We start from the raw sequence: 17,768 nt of genomic DNA on the forward strand, positions 1-17,768 counted from the left end.
CCAGGAGATTGCAAAATATGCTGCCGACCTCAGGAGACTTGCAGCACCGTGTGATTTCGGCACGCATCTCAACGAAGCATTGCGAGACATCTTCGTTATGGGAATTGGCCATGAGGGCCTCCTTCACAAGCTATTATCTGCCGACACCACAATCATCAGCAGGGTTCTCTTAAAGGAGACCTGCAACCAACTGAACTTAAAGAGACATTGTATGCATGACAATCAATGTAACGAACCGATTAAGATTGTTGTTGCGAGATGTCGGTACTATTCCTAATGTAAACAACAAAATGTTGTTGCGAGATGTCGGTACCAGTCCTAATATAAAGAACAAAATGTTGTTGCGAGATGTCGGGAATAGAGCGTCCCCAAAAGTAGCAAGCGAGCAAATTTGGGAGGGTAAAGGCACTGATCCTGATGCCCTGCCCCAGATGTCCCCACAAGTTGTCGGCCAGCAACCTCAGGAGGGTGAAGGCACTGATCCTGATACCCTGCCCCAGGTCTATCCCACGCTGCAGGCACCCGATGGCACAATTCACCACATACCTGGAAACGAAAATGGCACCACCCGGGTGGAGACGGCACAGCCCCCAGACCCAGACGCTACCTCGGCCATGTCCGGGAGCGTAAAGTCAGAACCAACGAGTTCCCCAAATGGGACCTGGAACAGCTAGGGTCTCAACACCGTTAGAGAGCAGGCAGAAGATTCTGCAGCCCTCAAAGGAGGACAGGGAGCCGCGCATCATCTCGGCAACGGCAAAGGCCCCGAGTCCTGGCTAGGTGAGCTAACCAAGCCCACCCCGCTAGCAGGGGGCGCAGCGCCGCGATCAGTCGACTACGACCCCTCCGGTTGCTCTGGAACCTGCATCCTTGCATACCTGTACTGCTACCTCAGTACTTAGCATGACAGAACCATGAATGCAATCTACCCAATCCTGGCGCACGACCGCAAATGTTACAAATGTAAGTCACTGAACCAAGCTGTCATAAGAACATAAGAATTAGGAACGGGAGTAGGCCATCTAGCCCCTCGAGCCTGCTCCGCCATTCAATAAGATCATGGCTGATCTGGCCATGGACTCAGCTCCACTTACCCGCCTGCTCCCCGTAACCCTTAATTCCCTTATTGGTTAAAAATCTATCTATCTGTGACTTGAATACATTCAATGAGCTAGCCTCAACTGCTTCTTTGGGCAGAGAATTCCACAGATTCACAACCCTCTGGGAGAAGAAATTCCTTCTCAACTCGGTTTTAAATTGGCTCCCCCGTATTTTGAGGCTGTGCCCCCTAGTTCTAGTCTCCCCCACCAGTGGAAACAACCTCTCTGCCTCTATCTTGTCTATCCCTTTCCTGATTTTAAATGTTTCTATAAGATCACCCCTCATCCTTCTGAACTCCAACGAGTAAAGACCCAGTCTACTCAATCTATCATCATAAGGTAACACCCTCATCTCCGGAATCAGCCTAGTGAATCGTCTCTGTACCCCCTCCAAAGCCAGTATATCCTTCCTTAAGTAAGGTGACCAAAACTGCACGCAGTACTCCAGGTGTGGCCTCACCAATACCCTGTACAGTTGCAGCAAGACCTCCCTGCTTTTGTACTCCATCCCTCTCGCAATGAAGGACAACATTCCATTCGCCTTCCTGATTACCTGCTGCACCTGCAAACTAACTTTTTGGGATTCATGCACAAGGACCCCCAGGTCCCTCTGCACCTCTGCATGTTGTAATTTCTCCCCATTCAAATAATATTCCCTTTTACTGTTTCCCCCCCCCCCCCCCCCCCCAAGGTGGATGACTTCACACTTTCCGACATTGTATTCCATCTGCCAAACCTTAACCCATTCGCTTAACCTATCTAAATCTCTTTGCAGCCTCTCTGAGTCCTCTACACAACCCGCTTTCCCACTAATCTTTGTGTTATCTGCAAATTTTGTTACACTACACTCTGTCCCCTCTTCCAGGTCATCTATGTATATTGTAAACAGTTGTGGTCCCAGCACCGATCCCTGTGGCACACCACTAACCACCAATTTCCAACCCGAAAAGGACCCATTTATCCCAACTCTCTGCTTTCTGTTCGCCAGCCAATTCTCTATCCATGCTGATACATTTCCTCTGACTCCGCATACCTCTATCTTCTGCAGTAACCTTTTGTGTGGCACCTTATCAAATGCCTTTTGGAAATCTAAATATACCACATCCATCGGTACACCTCTATTCACCATGCTCATTATATCCTCAAAGAATTCCAGTAAATTAGTTAAACATGATTTCCCCTTCATGAATCCATGCTGCGTCTGCTTGATTGCATTATTCCTATCTAGATGTCCCGCTATTTCTTCCTTAATGATAGCTTCAAGCATTTTCCCCACTACAGATGTTAAACTAACCGGCCTATAGTTACCTGCCTTTTGTCTGCCCCCTTTTTTAAACAGAGGCGTTACATTAGCTGCTTTCCAATCCGCTGGTACCTCCCCAGAGTCCAGAGAATTTTGGTAGATTATAACGAATGCATCTGCTATAACTTCCGCCATCTCTTTTAATAGCCTGGGATGCATTTCATCAGGACCAGGGGACTTGTCTACCTCAAGTCCCATTAGCCTGTCCAGCACTAACCCCTTAGTGATAGTGATTGTCTCAAGGTCCTCCCTTCCCACATTCCCGTGACCAGCAATATTTGGCATGGTTTTTGTGTCTTCCACTGTGAAGACTGAAGCAAAATGATTGTTTAAAGTCTCAGCCATTTTCCAGATTTCCCATTATTAAATCCCCCTGCTCATCTTCTAAGGGACCAACATTTACTTTAGTCACTCTTTTGTTTTATATATCTGTAAAAGCTTTTACTATCTGTTTTTATGTTTTGCGCAAGTTTACCTTCGTAATCTATCTTTCCTTTCTTTATTGCTTTTTTAGTCATTCTTTGCTGTTGTTTAAAATTTTCCCAATCTTCTCGTTTCCCACTAACCTTGGCCACCTTATACGCATTGGTCTTTGATTTGATACTCTCCTTTATTTCCTTGGTTATCCATGGCTGGTTATCCCTTCTCTTACCACCCTTCTTTTTCACACTGTAACTTCCTTTCTTTGTAATTGCACTGTGTCTGATCCTTTATGTTAATGTAACGGGCCTGCTGCATGATCTTGCTGTGTGGCGGAGGGGGGGCGGTGAATGGATGTGTGTAGCCATGGACTTGTGAACCATCCAAATTTGTAACCACTACCTAACGTTGTGGCAAAAGGACTTGGGGGTTAACAGGGAGAGAGCCAAGCCAAAGCATAGCCAAGGTGCAAGGGCTATTGGCACTTAAGTCTGGGGAGAGCTAAGCCAGAGCATATAGTGCAAAGGTAATCGGCACATACGACTTGGGGGAGAGTGATGTTATATATGCAGACTATAGATATACTCTGTGCAGTCACTGTATAGTTGCCTAAGATGGAAACTTGTTACCTGATGTACTACCAATAAGGTTTACACTGTGTATATACTATGCTGGCACCACTAGAGGGTGCAACTGGTGGAGACCGGGGTTTCCTGCCCCTGTGGCAGAGGCTGTCCACCAGAGGGCACTGTGGTGGGAGACTTGAGGGTCATCTACATTGGTGTGCAGGGCCCAGTATAAAAGGCTGCTCACCATGCTTGTGCCTCACTCTGGAGTTACAAATAAAGGACCAAGTTCACTACAGTTTGAGTACATCACATTGGCTCGTGGAGTCATTCATAAGTGCATTATAGACATAACAGGTACTGCAGGGAATTTAATGGCCAAAGTGATCTGCTGGACTAGTTTCGATCACCTCGATAGGTTGGAGAGGAATTTTCCAGATTTTTCCCCCTCAAATTGGCCTGAGTTTGTCAGCTTTTTTTTTTGCTTCTCGCAGGAGATCACATGGTTTTGGGTGGGGTGGAATGTATATGTTGTGATACGCAAGGTATCGCAATTTTGTGGGGCAGGCTTGATGGACCAGATGGTCTTCACCTGTCCGCCATTTTTCGTATGCCTTTGCAGAGTCAACTGGGCTGGGTGTGCTTTTGTTGTGTCTGTTGCCGAGGTCAACATCAGGTGGTCCATCTGGTTTTATTCTTAGTATACTTCTTTGTAGTGGTTTTGTAGGCCATTTCAGAGGACAGTTGAGAGTCAACCACATTGCTGGAGTCACATGTAGGCCAGACCAGGTAAGGACAACAGACTGCCTTTCCTAAAAGGACATTAGTGAACCAGATGGGTTTAGCAACAATCCAGTAGTTTCATGATCATCATTAAATTCCTCAGCTGCCTTGGTGGGATTTAATTCATGTCTCCAGATTAGTCCAGGCCTCTAACTTACTAATCCAGTAACAACCACTATACTACCCTACCCCATCTTTCCACTGCTTCACACTATCTTCTAATCATACCTCATAAAAACAACCAAAATGCTAGAGGGGGTATAAAATTGTACTTAGTCCAATACCCATTACTATTGTGTTATTTAAATTATTCAGTTCAAATTGCTTGCACCATGAGTAACCATAAGTATGTCACTCTCAAAATATTCTCTCCAGTCCACGTTTGGAAAGATAAAAGTTGCTTTAATATTAGTGCTGTTTTAGTTTGAACTCCAGTTTTTTTTAATGTTAGTTCCTGGGCTGTGGGTGTTGCTGGCAAGGTTAGCATTTATTGCCCATCCCGAATTGCCCTGGAGAAGGTGGTGGTGAGCTGCATTCTTGAACCACTGCAGTCCTTGTAGCGAAGGTACTCTCACCGTGCTGTTAGGGAGAGAGTTCCACGATTTTGACCTAGTGTCGAAGAAGGAACAACGATATCGTTCCAAGTCAAGATGGTGTGCAACTTGGAAAGGAACTTGCATGTGATAACATTCCATGCACCTGCTGCCCTTGTCCTTCTAGGTGGTAGAGGTGTGGGTTTGGGAGGTGCTGTCGAAACCTTGGCGAGTTACTGCAGTGCATCTTGCAGATGGCGCACACTGCAGCCATGATAGTGCAGGAAGTGAATGTTTAAGTTGGTGGATGGGGTGCCAATCAAGCAGGCTGCTTTGTCCTGGATGGTGTCAAGCTTCTGGAGTGTTGTTGGACCAGCACTCCTCCAGTCAAGTGGAAAGTATTTAATCACACTCCTGACTTGTGCCTTGTACATGGTACATGGTGAAAAGGCTTTGGGGCATCAGGAGCTGAGACACTTGCTGCAGAATACCCAGCCTCTGATCTGCTCTTGTACCCACAGTATTTGTGTGACTGGTCCAATTAAGTTTCTGGTCAATGGTGATCCCCAGGATGATGATGGTGGGAGATTCAGCAAGGGCAAGGGGCGGTGGTTGGACTCTCTGGTTGGAGATTGTCATTGCCTGGCACAAATGTTACTTGCCACTTATCATCCCAAACCTGAATGTCATCCAGGTGTTGTTGCATTCGGGCATGGACTGCTTCAGTATCTGAGGAGTTACAAATGGAACTGAACACTGTGCAATCATCAGCAAACATTCCCACTTCTGACTTTATGATGGAGGGGTGGTTATTGATGAAGCAGCTGAAGATGGTTGGGCCTAGGATTCTTCCCTGAGGAACACCCGCAGCAATGTCTTGGGGCAGAGATGATTGACCTCCAACATCCATCTTCCTTTGTGCTAGGTATGACTACAGCCAGTGGAGAGTTTCCCCCGATTCCCATTGACTTTAATTTTACTAGGATAGTTTAATGCCACACTCGGTCAAATTCTGCCTTGCTGTCAAGGGCAGGCAGTCTCCCCTCACCTCTGAAATTCAGCTCTTTTGTCCATGTTTGGACTAAGGTTGTTATGAGGTTGAAAGCGGAGTGGTCCTGGCAGAACCCAAACTGAGCTTCAGTGACCAGGTTATTGTGCCGCTTGAGAGCACAGTCGCTAACTCCTTTATGATTGAGAGTAGACTAATGGGGCAGTAATTGGCCGGATTGGATTGATCAGTTGACTATCATTACAACACTACTTTGGCTGTAAAGCACTTTGGGATGTCCGGTGGTCGTGAAAGGCACTATATAAATGCAAGTTTTTTTTCCATTGATGGCGCAGAGTGTTGACTCTTAATCCAGCTCTTTTACCTCAACAGCAGAATCAGAAAGCCATCAGGCCTATATAAAAAGCATCTTAGAATTTTACTCCAGATTGTTCACAGATCAAGTATGAACATTTCACATGCGCATAGTTCCTGGTTTGTTCAGAAATTTCAAAACATGAACAAAGTAATTTCCCTGGTATATTTTATATTTTAAAAGTACCAATTTACTCAACAGCACTGCAGGATATTGTTTTCAGTACAAGCAGACTATGCTCTCCAGTCAACTAGGCATCAGACTAGCAGGATGGTTAGGGGAAACAAATATTAATCCATTAACATTTGGTTAATGGATTAATATTTCTACAGTTTTAATTGATAATTAAAATATGGCAGATTTAAACTAGTAAGCCTTCATCCATTTTGTCTCTTAATCTCGTCTGCCTTCCACCCTATCACAGACTTCCCCTTTACCCTTTCCCTACCCCTAAACTTGCTTAAAAACCTGTTGCATCTCTAATTTTTTCCAGTTCTGACAAAGGGTCATCGACCTGAAACATTAATTCTGTTTCTCTCTCCACAGATGCTGCCTGACCTATTTCCAGCAATTTCTGGTATTAGAGAAAAACAAGACTTCAACATAGCACAAGGGGCAAGAAAAAGCAGATTATAGTGGAGCTCAAGAGAAGTTAAGCAAGATAGTGACAAAAGGTACGTGACAAAAAAAAGTGGCTGAACTGGAGAGGGGAAAACACCACCAAATAAAGTATCTTTAGATTTGGTTTGGTTTGGAAAATTGGTATCGAGGAGCTGGAAACACCTATCTAGCTGGAGGTTGTGTGTAGAACTGCTAAAAAAAAAAACATCGAGCTTAAATTCCTTCCTCTACTGTTGTTGAATCTGCCGGTCAGTAGAATTTGTTGAGTATCACAACCCACATCCAACTTCCCGACCAACAGAGGCAATAAATTCATGAAACAGTAATTGCAATATACAAAACCATTTGTGATTAATCAATCCTTATCATCTTCCTAGAAAAGTAAATTATAACGCGGAAGGGAATTTAAACGAAACAAAAATATGTTTCAAGACAGATCTATACCTGTCTGTCACTTAGCCTGTCACTTCAAAATGTGTACCTCAATAATGGATTCTTGGGGTACTTCTGAGGTGATGGTTCTGGGGTGGGAAGAGAAAGCATTGCTCGAGATGCTATAAGCACGATTGTATAGGCAAGAATAGAACAAAGCAAAGACCTTTCATGTAGAAGAATGTATAGCACCTAGAGCACAAGAGTATCCCAAAGTGCTTCACAGAGAAGAAAGGGATCAGGTGCTCAGCCTTTGCAGGAGGGTTAGGAGAGGTTACTAAAAGCTTGGTTAAAAAAAATGTACTCAGATGGTTTTTTAAAAAAGGTGAAGGTACAGAGGTGGAGGGGTTTGGATTGGGAGTTGCAATGAGTGGGGCAATATTACCTGAAGGCTGTCAAAGATGAAATGGAGGTGGGGGGAGGAAAATGCACAAAAATGAGTCTGATGACTAGTGGTCATGGGAGGGATCACAAGATTGGAAAAGGTTATAGAGGTAAGGTGGAGAAAGTTCAGAGGGATTTAAAGATGAAGACAATGATTTTGAATTATATCCATTGGGGGATAGGGTGCCAATGTAGGTTAGCAAGGATGAAGTGATGGGTGAGCAGGACTTCATGTGAGACCAGATGAGAGTGCTGGTTTGGACAATTTGGAATTTAGAGGTGGCTATTCAATGGCTGGCAAGGACACCATGAGAAGTGACGTTTAGAAGTGAAGACGACATTGATGAGTTTGTAGGTGGGGGTAATGTAGAGGCTACCAATGTTGCGGAGCTAGAATTAGCAGTCGAACAAAACGCAGAACTGATAAAGAATGTGAAAAAAAACTGCTATGTTCTCTTCAGTTTAAATTCCTTCGTCTATTGTTGAACCTGCCTCAGTAGAATTTATTGAGCATCGAAGCCTACATAATTTTCTAGGCCAACCGAGGCAATACTTCCAAGAAACAGTTAACTACAGAATATAAAATCGTTCATGTGGTGAGTAACAAATTCAAACCTTTATCATGTTCCTAGAAAGATAAATTTTAATGAGGAAAGGCATTAAAAAGAAAAAAATGTTTCATCAAGATAGTTCTACACAGTTAACCTGTCACTTCAAAATGTGTATTTCATTATTTAATGTAGAAGACTAGTAAGGCAGTGGGCTGGCATAGTTATTAGCCAATTATAAGTAGGTTACATATCAGCCATCTTTTTATTTGATCATTTAATTGTAAGAATCCTTTCTGCTACTCATCTTGACAAATGTAACTTTTGTCTCTTACCTGTTATCAAGCAGTCTCAGAGCATCAAAATGATGAGGTATAGGGCAGGAAATATTACATGGTGCAAAATGATAGCACTAGGAAGAAGATTCAATTTGATTAAGACTCATGCCTAACGACAGCCTATTCTCCAGCACAACTGTTTAATTTGATGGGTTTTTTTTTGGGGGGAGGAGGGGGGAAAGAGAGGGGAAGGGAGAAAGGGGAGAAAGGGGAGAAAGAAGAATTTAGTCAAAAGTAAAGGTCAACAGTCAGAAGTAAAGGATGTTAACAAAGACATTTTGTTTCATGTAGTGTTGTATTCCTCCCCCTGAAAAAAAATCTCAAGTTATGTAAACTATCTATATAATCTGAAGTAATGTTTTTATGTACTTGCCATCACCAATATTCTCCCATGACTTGGTGACCTCCGTGACAAGTACTATTTATCACATTGCATCTGGGCAAGGCAAGGCCGTAACTTCATGTTTTTTTTTATAAAGTCTAAAATTCTATATTGTACCATTTTCTCAAATCAAATTCCTTTTTGAGGTTATGACAAATAAGGCTATTTCAGACAGGTTAAGATGAACAAAGAAGATTGTACAGCTCAATTTGATGCAGAACAGGGGAGTTCTCCCCATGTGCTAGCCAACATGTATCCTTCACCCAATATCAAAAATAGATTAACTGGTCATTTATCTGATTGCTGTTTGCAGGGCCTTGCTGTGTGCAAATTGACTGCTATTTGCACTTGCACAACACTGAATACACTTCAAAAGTTTTCTTTTTACCTTTGCCCTGCACTTTCAACTTCAGTAGAAATTATTTTACACATTTACCTTTTACAATGTTGGATACCTCTACAAAATCACACCTCGAGGCACCTTCTTTCAAGGCTGAAGAGCCCATGTTTCTCTAGTCTTTTCTCATAAAAGGAGACTTTTACTGGGATCATCCGCATGGCTTTTCTCTGCATTGTCTCCCTAATGTCTCAATGACCAGAACTGGAAACAGAGCATTGTCAATTTGATCATGACTTACTCTGACCTTGTTAAAGTTATGACAAATAATATTATTTAAGAGTCAAGAAGCATTAAAAGTGCTAAACACCATACCATCCATAAACAGTTGTACATTATATGCTGTAATATAATTAGATTTGGTAAGTCACTCACATACTAATTTTGAGGCAAACTAAACCATGTAAATAAATTGGACTAACATTTCAGTAAAAGGGAAATTAAATTAGTGACTGAAATTAGTCTTTTTTTTAAAAAAAGGATTGCATACAACTTAATTTGAACAATAGACATCATGTTGCTACTGTAGGAATGCCTATGACTTATTATGAACAGAAGTCATTAAAAGTCTGAAGTTTTCATTTACTTGCTTTGCTTCAGTGACATTCATCTTGTTGCATTAAACTTCTTGCCACAAAATCAGTGTTCTGTTTTTTTTTTTAATTTTCTGAATTCTCGACTGTCTGTGAAGTAATCTGGGGAGAAGAATTTGTCCTGAAAACAGTTTGGTGTTCACTTTGGTTTTGATCAGCTGGTGGAAAAGAAATATTTTTGAACTCATGCCATCTTTTTTGACAGTGATGAACTTCAGAACTGCCAACAGTTGGAGTGTCCTTTCTCAAGATATTTCGTTGTTGTTCCTCAACACTTCGGGCCAACATATAACTAACCTTCCGCTGATGTGCCAGAGCTTCCTCTTTATCATTTAACTGTCAATGGAAAGAAATGAACACGTTTAGAATCTTAGTAAATCATTTATAATTAATAGAATAAAATGTGTGCGAATACCCGATGAATACTTCAAGCCGATCGAATACTCATTTATGGCAACACATTTCACAAGACAATTCTGAATGAGGAAGGCTATTCAGCTCACTTTAGTTTATCCATTCAAAATGACCCTAAAGGACTCCGATTGATTCTTAAATAATTCCAGTGTTTTCACTTCTATCTTGAAGTCCATTTCATATATTAATCACTCAGTCATACCACTCTCATCCAAGTCAGGTTGTGGATTCAAGCCCTATGAGCTTAAGCACAGTATATAGGTTGATGCTTCACTGCAAGGCTGAAGAGCCCAAGTTTTTCTAGTCTTTTCTCATAACGGAGACCTTTAAGACTGGGATTATCGACATGGCTATTCTCTGCATGATCTCCCTTGTGTCTGAATAATCAGAACTGGATACACTGCTCAAGGTGTGATCTGGACAGAGTACTGTATGGTTTGATCATGACTTATTCTGCTTGTATTCTACAGTTTTGACTATATATATAGTGCAACACTCCAGTGGCTTTGTTGATTGCTGCTCTGCATTGGTTGGACATTTTGAGCGTTAAATCTATTAAAAGTGGAATCCTTAATTATATTAACAGCATTCCTATATGCAGTACTTTAGATTGATCTGCAATAAATTTCATTTGCCATTTTTCTGCTCACTTCATTGCTGCCAACATGATTTAAGAGAATGAGCTTCATATTATTGAGCAATATCATAATCGCATGCCAATATAAGATCTCTTTGTAGCCAAGTCCCTACCCTTAGGCAAAATATAACAGTACCATTGCAAAAAACTATTGTGCTTCAAACCAATTTTCCACATGCTACAAATTAGTTAATGCTGCTTAGTTTTGTAATTAAGAAAAATGGATAACCATAGATTTGCTAACTATTTGTTTTAAATAATCCTGTTCAATCTTGTTTTGGTAGAGAAAGGTGGCTACAATTCTGAAACAATGAAATATCACAAGTGAAATATTACAGCTATTTAATTCTTAGATGAGGGCACTAAAGAAAGAAAGCAGCATGATGCTTTGTACTGCTTTTTGTCTTGCAATATCTTTGTAGGCAACACAGATTATTTTAGTAATCTTGTTTTAGACTATATTGAGTGAACAGAGCATACCATTTCACAAATACTGAAGTAACACATGAATGTTTGATGCAAGATTCTACAGAATCCACCCTCCCCTCCCAAGTTAATGATTACAGGGTAATATATTAGAAGCATCACAGACCAAGTCTACAAGTATCCTTAGCACGTCCTGCGGGTCCTCCAAGACTTCCAGTTTCTTGCAGTCTGCTGAGGAATTGAGCAGGCCCTTCAACCTTTGTCCGAGTGTTGTATGAATCACTTTTGGTTTGTTAACAGGATCTGGGATAGTGTGGAAAACAATTAAAAATCACTACAGATTCCACAGTTAGATCAGGAATTAATGCTAGATCAGTATAGTATTAGGGACACATTGATCTTATAGAATGCTCAAAAAATAGTTGCGTTTGAACTGATTTATGGTTGAACTTGACATACAGATTTGCACATAGTGCCTCTGAGACAGTTAATATATGAAACAGTTGCACTATTCAACAGTACATAACTCGACATCTTAACAGGTCAAACACTGAGGATTTACCTTCTTTTGGTCGTTTCCACACAAGTCCTTTTTTGAGATCCTTTCGATGCAGTTTCTCCACTTCAGTAATTCGGAGAGTTTGGTCATTTGTCCTTTTCAATTGATGTTCAAAAGCAATTCTAAAAGCATCAGCCATTATATAGGTCTCTTCCTCCCGTTTACTCTGAAGATCAAACTAATGATTCAAGATTACACATGGTAAAATCAACAAGTTGACAAGTTCCTAAATTACATTTCGGACTTTGTAAAAGTCATGACAACGAAGCAAACTAAAGAATGATTGGCATTTAGAAATGCCATTTACTTTGCAGCTTTCCTGTAGTCGAGGTAGACAGAAAATCTTGGCTATACATCACATATCCAACCTCCAGGTAGCACTTTGAAGCTGTCATATTATGCCTGAGAGTTTGCATATCATTAATTTGACAGGCATCTGCATGGAGGCTATGGATCAATGCTGACCAATTTAAAACATGCCAGCCACCTTGATGACAGAACATCCAAGTCCAATGCCATAAAGCATGAAAAGGTTTACTGATCATCAACTGCTCAATACGAGTCTTCACATAAGGGGCATTGGAAAATAAATCTGCCGACTGTGCTGAGTAACAGATTGAACCTTTATTCTGCCACAAATCCACCTCCTAGCTTTGTCTAGGATATTGCACAGAGGCAGAATGAAGCCTTACTGTTGCATACATGTCAGGAGCTACAAACCATGAAACAGAACATTTGGATACATACCTTATAACCTCATAAGTTGTACAAAATTGTGATATAGGAGCAGGAGTAGGCCATTTGGCACTTCAAGCCTGCTCCGCCATTTAATAAGGTCATGGCTGATCTGATCTTGGGCTCAGCTCCACTTCCCTGCCCCCGCCCCCGCCCCATAACCCTTCATTCCCTTATTCAAAAATCTGTCTATCTCCACCTTAAATATATTCAATGACCCAGCCTCCACAGCTCTCTGGGTTAGAGAATTCTACAGATTTACGACCTTCAGAGAAGAAATTCCTCCTCATCTCAGTTCTAAATGGGCGACCCCATATTCTGAAACTATGCCCCCTAGTTCTAGATTCCTCCACAAGTGGAAACATCCTCTCTGCATCTACCTTGTTGAGCCCCCTCAGTATCTTATATGTTTCAAGATCACCTCTCATTCTTCTAAACGCCAAGGAGTATAGGCTCAACCTTTCTTCTTAAGTCAACCCCTTCATGTCAGGAACCAACCTGGTGAACCTTCTCTAAACTGTCTCCAATGCAAGTATATCCCTCCTTAAATAAGGAGACCGAAACGGTACGCAGTACTCGAGGTGTGGCCTCACCAATACCCTGCACAGTTGTAGCAGGACGTTCCTGCGTTTATACTCCAGCCCCCTTGCAATAATTCCATTTGCCTTCCTAATTACTTGCTGTACCTGCATATTAACTTTGTATTTCATGCACAAGGACCCCCAGGTCCCTCTGTACTGCAGCATTTTGTAATCTCTCTTCATTTAAATGATAATTAGTTTTTTTCCCCTGCCAAAGTGGTAACCTCACACTTTCCAACATTATACTCCCATCTGCCAAATGTTTGCCCACTCACTTAACCTGTCTATATCCCTTTGCAAATTCTTTGTGTCCTCACAAAATGTTTTCCCAGCCATCTTTGTATCAGCAAACTTGGCTACATTACACCCGATCCCTTCATCCAAGTCATTAATAGATTGTAAATAGTTGAGGCCCCAGCACTGATCCCTGTGGCACCGCACCAGTTACCGTTTGCCAACCAGAAAATGATCCATTTATCCCTACTCTGTTTTCTGCTAGCTAGCCAATCCTCTATCCATGCTAATATATTACCGCCAACCCCGTGAGCTCTTATTTTGTGCAGTAACCTTTTATGTGGCACCTTATCGCATGCTTTCTGGAAATCCCAATACACCACATCCACTGGTTGCCACGTATCCACCCTGTCCGTTACATCCTCAAAGAACTCCAGCAAATTTGTCAAACATGATTTCCCTTTCATAAAGCCATGCTGACTGCTTGACTGCAATATGAATTCCAAATGTCCTGCTACTGCTTCCTTAATAATGACCATCCGCCAGCTCAAGAACAAGGCAACGGGAGTGGATGGAATCCCCGCTGAGGCAGTAAAGTATGGCGGAGAGGCACTATTGGCACGAATGCATGACCACATCTCTCGCAACTGGAAAGAGGAGAGCATGCCAGAAGATTTTAGAGATGCAGTAATCATGACTGCCTGCTTCTCTTCCGCGGTTGCATCCGAGCCAGGGTGTCCCTGGAGATGGAGCATGCGGTATCCACCAGTATGCTAGCTGCCTTCCGCGAGAGGTGGGCGTCGGAGGGACTGGAGTGCATCATCACTCCCAGCAACCAAATTTTAATTGGATCCAGTTGACTGTCCAAAGTTTAATTTGTTTAATGGTGTCGGTTTTAGTGCCTCCCCCCTCCCCCTCCCACTGAAAAATGCAGTGAATAGCACCAAACCATGGCCTTCTTTGATCTTATAAAGGCCTCTGGCACGGTCAACCACGAGGGACTATGGAGTGTCCTCCTCTATTTCGGCTGCCCTCAAAAGTTTGTCACCATCCTCCGCCTGCTCCACGACGACTTGCAAGCCATAATCCTGACCAACGGATCTATCACAGACCCATTCCATGTCCGGACCTGGGTCAAGCATGGCTGCGTCATTGCACCAAACCACTTCTCAATCTTTCTCGTCGCAATGCTCCACCTCACATGCAACAAGCTCCCCGCAGGAGTGGTTACTAAACTACAGAACCAGTGGGAACCGGTTCAACCTTCGTCGACTCCAGGCCAGATCCAAGTCCGTCCCAACCTCTGTCGTTGAACTACAGTACGTGGACGATGCTCGTGTCTGCACAGTTCAGAGACTGAACTCCAAGTCAGTCAACATCTTCAGTGAGGCGTACGAAAGCATGGGCCTGACACTAAACATCCGTAAGACAAAGGTTCTCCACCAACCTGACTTCGCCACACAGCACTGCCCCCCCAGTTATAGAAACATAGAAAATAGATGCAGGAGTCGGCCATTCGGCCCTTCGAGCCTGCACCACCATTCACTATGATCATGGCTGATCATGCAACTTCAGTACCCCATTTTCTGCTTTCTCTCCATACCCCTTGATCCCTTTAGCGGTAAGGGCCACATCTAACTCCCTTTTGAATGTATCTAACGAACTGGTCTCAACAACTTTGTGTGGTAGAGAATACTACAGGTTCACAATTCTCTGAGTGAAGAAGTTTCTCCTTATCTCGGTCCTCAATGGCTTACTCCTTATCCTTAGACTGTGACCCCTACTCTTTGCTTCCTGTCTGCCAACCAGTTCACTATCCATGTCAATATATTACCCCAATACCATGTGCTTTAATTTTGCACACTAATCTCGTGTGTGGGATCTTGTCAAAAGCCTTTTGAAAATCCAAATACACCACATCCACTGGTTCTCCCTTATCCATTCTAGTTACATCCTCAAAAAATGCGAGAAGATTTATCAAGCATGATTTCCCTTTCATAATTCCATGCTGACTTGGACCGATCCTGTCACTGTTTTCCTAAAGTGCTGCTATTTCATCTTTAATTGATTCCAACATTTTCCCCACTACCGATGTCAAGCTAACCGGTCTATAATTCCCTGTTTTCTCTCTCCCACCTTTTTTAAAAAAGTGGTGTTACATTAGCTACCCTCCAATCCAAAGGAACTGATCCAGAGTCGACAAAATGTTGGAAAATGACCACCAATGCATCCACTATTTCTAGGGCCACTTCCTTAAGTACTCTGAGATGCAGACTATCAGGCCCTGGAGATTTATCAGCCTTCAATCCCATCAATTTCCCCAACACAATTTCCTGACTAAGAAGGATATTCTTCAGTTCCTCCTTCTGGCTAGACCCTCGGTCCCTTAGTATTTCTGGAAGGTTATTTGTGTCTTCCTTAGTGAAGACAGAATCAAAGTATTTGTTGGTCTGCCATTTCTTTGTTCCCCATTATAAATTCACCTGATTCTGACTGCAAGGGACCTACATTTGTCTTCATTAATCTTTTTCTCTTCACATATCTATAGAAGCTTTTGCAGTCAGTTTTTATGTTCCCTGCAAGTTTACTCTCGTACTCTATTTTCCCCCTCCTAATTAATCTCTTTGTCCTCCTCTGCTGAATTCTAAATTTCTGAGTCCTCAGGTTTGCTGCTTTTTCTGGCCAATTTATATGCCTCTTCCTTGGATTTAACACTATCCCTAATTTCCCTTGTTAGCCACGGTTGAGCCACCTTCCGCTTTTTATTTTTATGCCAAACAGGGATGTACAATTGTTGAAGTCCATCCATGTGATCTTTAAATGTCTGCCATTGCCTATCCACCGTCAACCCTTTAAGTATCATTCGCCAGTCTATCCTAGCCAATTCACATCTCATTAAGTTCAGGACCCTTGGCTCTGAATTAACTGTGTCACTCTCCATCTTAATGAAGAATTCTACCATATTATGGTTACTCTTCCCCAAGATTGCTAATTAATCCTCTCTCATTATACAACACCCAGTCTCGCATGACCTGCTCTCTAGTTGATTCCTCGAAATATTGGTCTAGAGAACTATCCCTTATATACTCCAGGAAATCCTCCTCCACCGTATTGCAACCAGTTTGGTTAGCCCAATGTATATGCAAATTAAAGTCACCCATGATAATTGCTGTACCTTTATTGCACACATCCCTAATTTCCTGTTTGATACCATCCCCAACCTCACTACTACTGTTTGGTGGTCTGTACACAACAGTAAAAGGGAATATTATTTGAATGGGGAGAAATTACAACATGCTGAGGTGCAGAGGGACCTGGGGGTCCTTGTGCATGAATCCCAAAAAGTTAGTTTGCAGGTGCAGCAGGTAATCAGGAAGGCAAATGGAATATTGGCCTTCATTGCGAGGGGGATGGAGTACAAAAGCAGGGAGGTCCTGCTGCAACTTTATAGGGTATTGGTGAGGCCGCACCTGGAGTACTGCGTGCAGTTTTGGTCACCTTACTTAAGGAAGGATATACTAGCTTTGGAGGGGGTACAGAGACAATTCACTAGGCTGATTACGGAGATGAGGGGGTTACCTTATGACGATCGATTGAGTAGACTGGGTCTTTACTCGGAGTTCAGAAGGATGAGGGGTGATCTTACAGAAACATTTAAAATAATGAAAGGGATAGACAAGATAGAGGCAGAGAGATTGTTTCCACCGGTTGGGGAGACGAGAACTAGGGGGCACAACCTCAAAATACAGGGGAGCCAATTTAAAACCGAATTGAGAAGGAATTTCTTCTCCCAGAGGGTTGTGAATCTGTGGAATTCTCTGCCCAAGGAAGCAGTTGAGGCTAGCTCATTGAATGTATTCAAGTCACAGATAGATAGATTTTTAACCAATAAGGGAATTAAGGGTTACGGGGAGCAGGCGGGTAAGTGGAGCTGAGTCCACAGCCAGATCAGCCATGATCTTGTTGAATGGCAGAGTAGGCTCAAGGGGCTAGATGGCCTACTCCTGTTCCTAATTCTTATGTTCTTATGTTCTAATGTTACCACTAGCATTTTCTGCCCTTTGGTGTTCCGTAGCTCTACCCATACAGATTCCACATCATCCAGGTTAATGTCCTTCCTTACTATTGCGTTAATCTCCTCTTTTAACCAGCAACGCTACCCCACCTCCTTTTCCTTTCTGTCAATCCTTCCTGAATATTGAATTCCCAGCCTTGGTCACCCTGGAGCCATGTCTCCGTAATCCCAATTACATCATATCCATTAACAGCTATCTGCACAGTTAATTCATCCACCTTATTACGAATGCTCCTCGCATTCAGACACAGCCTTCAGGCTTGTTTTAAAAAAAAAATACTCGTTGTCCTTTTAGAATTATGTTGTAATGTGGCCGTTTTTGATTTTTGCCGTTGATTTCTCT

The 17,768-nt window shown here is 42.5% G+C and overlaps 2 protein-coding genes and 1 long non-coding RNA gene across 3 annotated transcripts in view; 1 reads left to right on the plus strand and 2 right to left on the minus strand.

The window, feature by feature from the left end:
• Window positions 1-48, minus strand: part of zfyve16 (zinc finger, FYVE domain containing 16) — a 126,622-nt gene extending 126,574 nt beyond the window's left edge. The window contains exon 1 of the mRNA XM_070885757.1: window positions 29-48. The gene's annotated coding sequence lies outside the window, so the exon portion shown is untranslated. The remainder of the gene's footprint in view (window positions 1-28) is intronic.
• The window catches only part of LOC139267487 (uncharacterized), a 47,714-nt gene extending 36,977 nt beyond the window's left edge, over window positions 1-10,737 (plus strand). The window contains exons 2-3 of the long non-coding RNA XR_011593917.1: window positions 6,616-6,743; window positions 9,970-10,737. This is a non-coding gene — a long non-coding RNA (uncharacterized lncRNA). The remainder of the gene's footprint in view (window positions 1-6,615; window positions 6,744-9,969) is intronic.
• Window positions 8,142-17,768, minus strand: part of ccdc125 (coiled-coil domain containing 125) — a 57,789-nt gene continuing 48,162 nt past the window's right edge. Inside the window, exons 10-12 of the mRNA XM_070885818.1 lie at window positions 11,804-11,978; window positions 11,408-11,544; window positions 8,142-10,100 (exon numbers count right to left, since the gene is read on the minus strand). Coding sequence (XP_070741919.1) covers window positions 9,831-10,100; window positions 11,408-11,544; window positions 11,804-11,978 — 582 coding nt within the window. The 3' untranslated portion in view covers window positions 8,142-9,830. The remainder of the gene's footprint in view (window positions 10,101-11,407; window positions 11,545-11,803; window positions 11,979-17,768) is intronic.

This window comes from Pristiophorus japonicus, chromosome 1 (assembly GCF_044704955.1).
Source record: "Pristiophorus japonicus isolate sPriJap1 chromosome 1, sPriJap1.hap1, whole genome shotgun sequence".
In the NCBI taxonomy this organism is placed as follows: Eukaryota; Metazoa; Chordata; class Chondrichthyes; family Pristiophoridae; genus Pristiophorus; species Pristiophorus japonicus.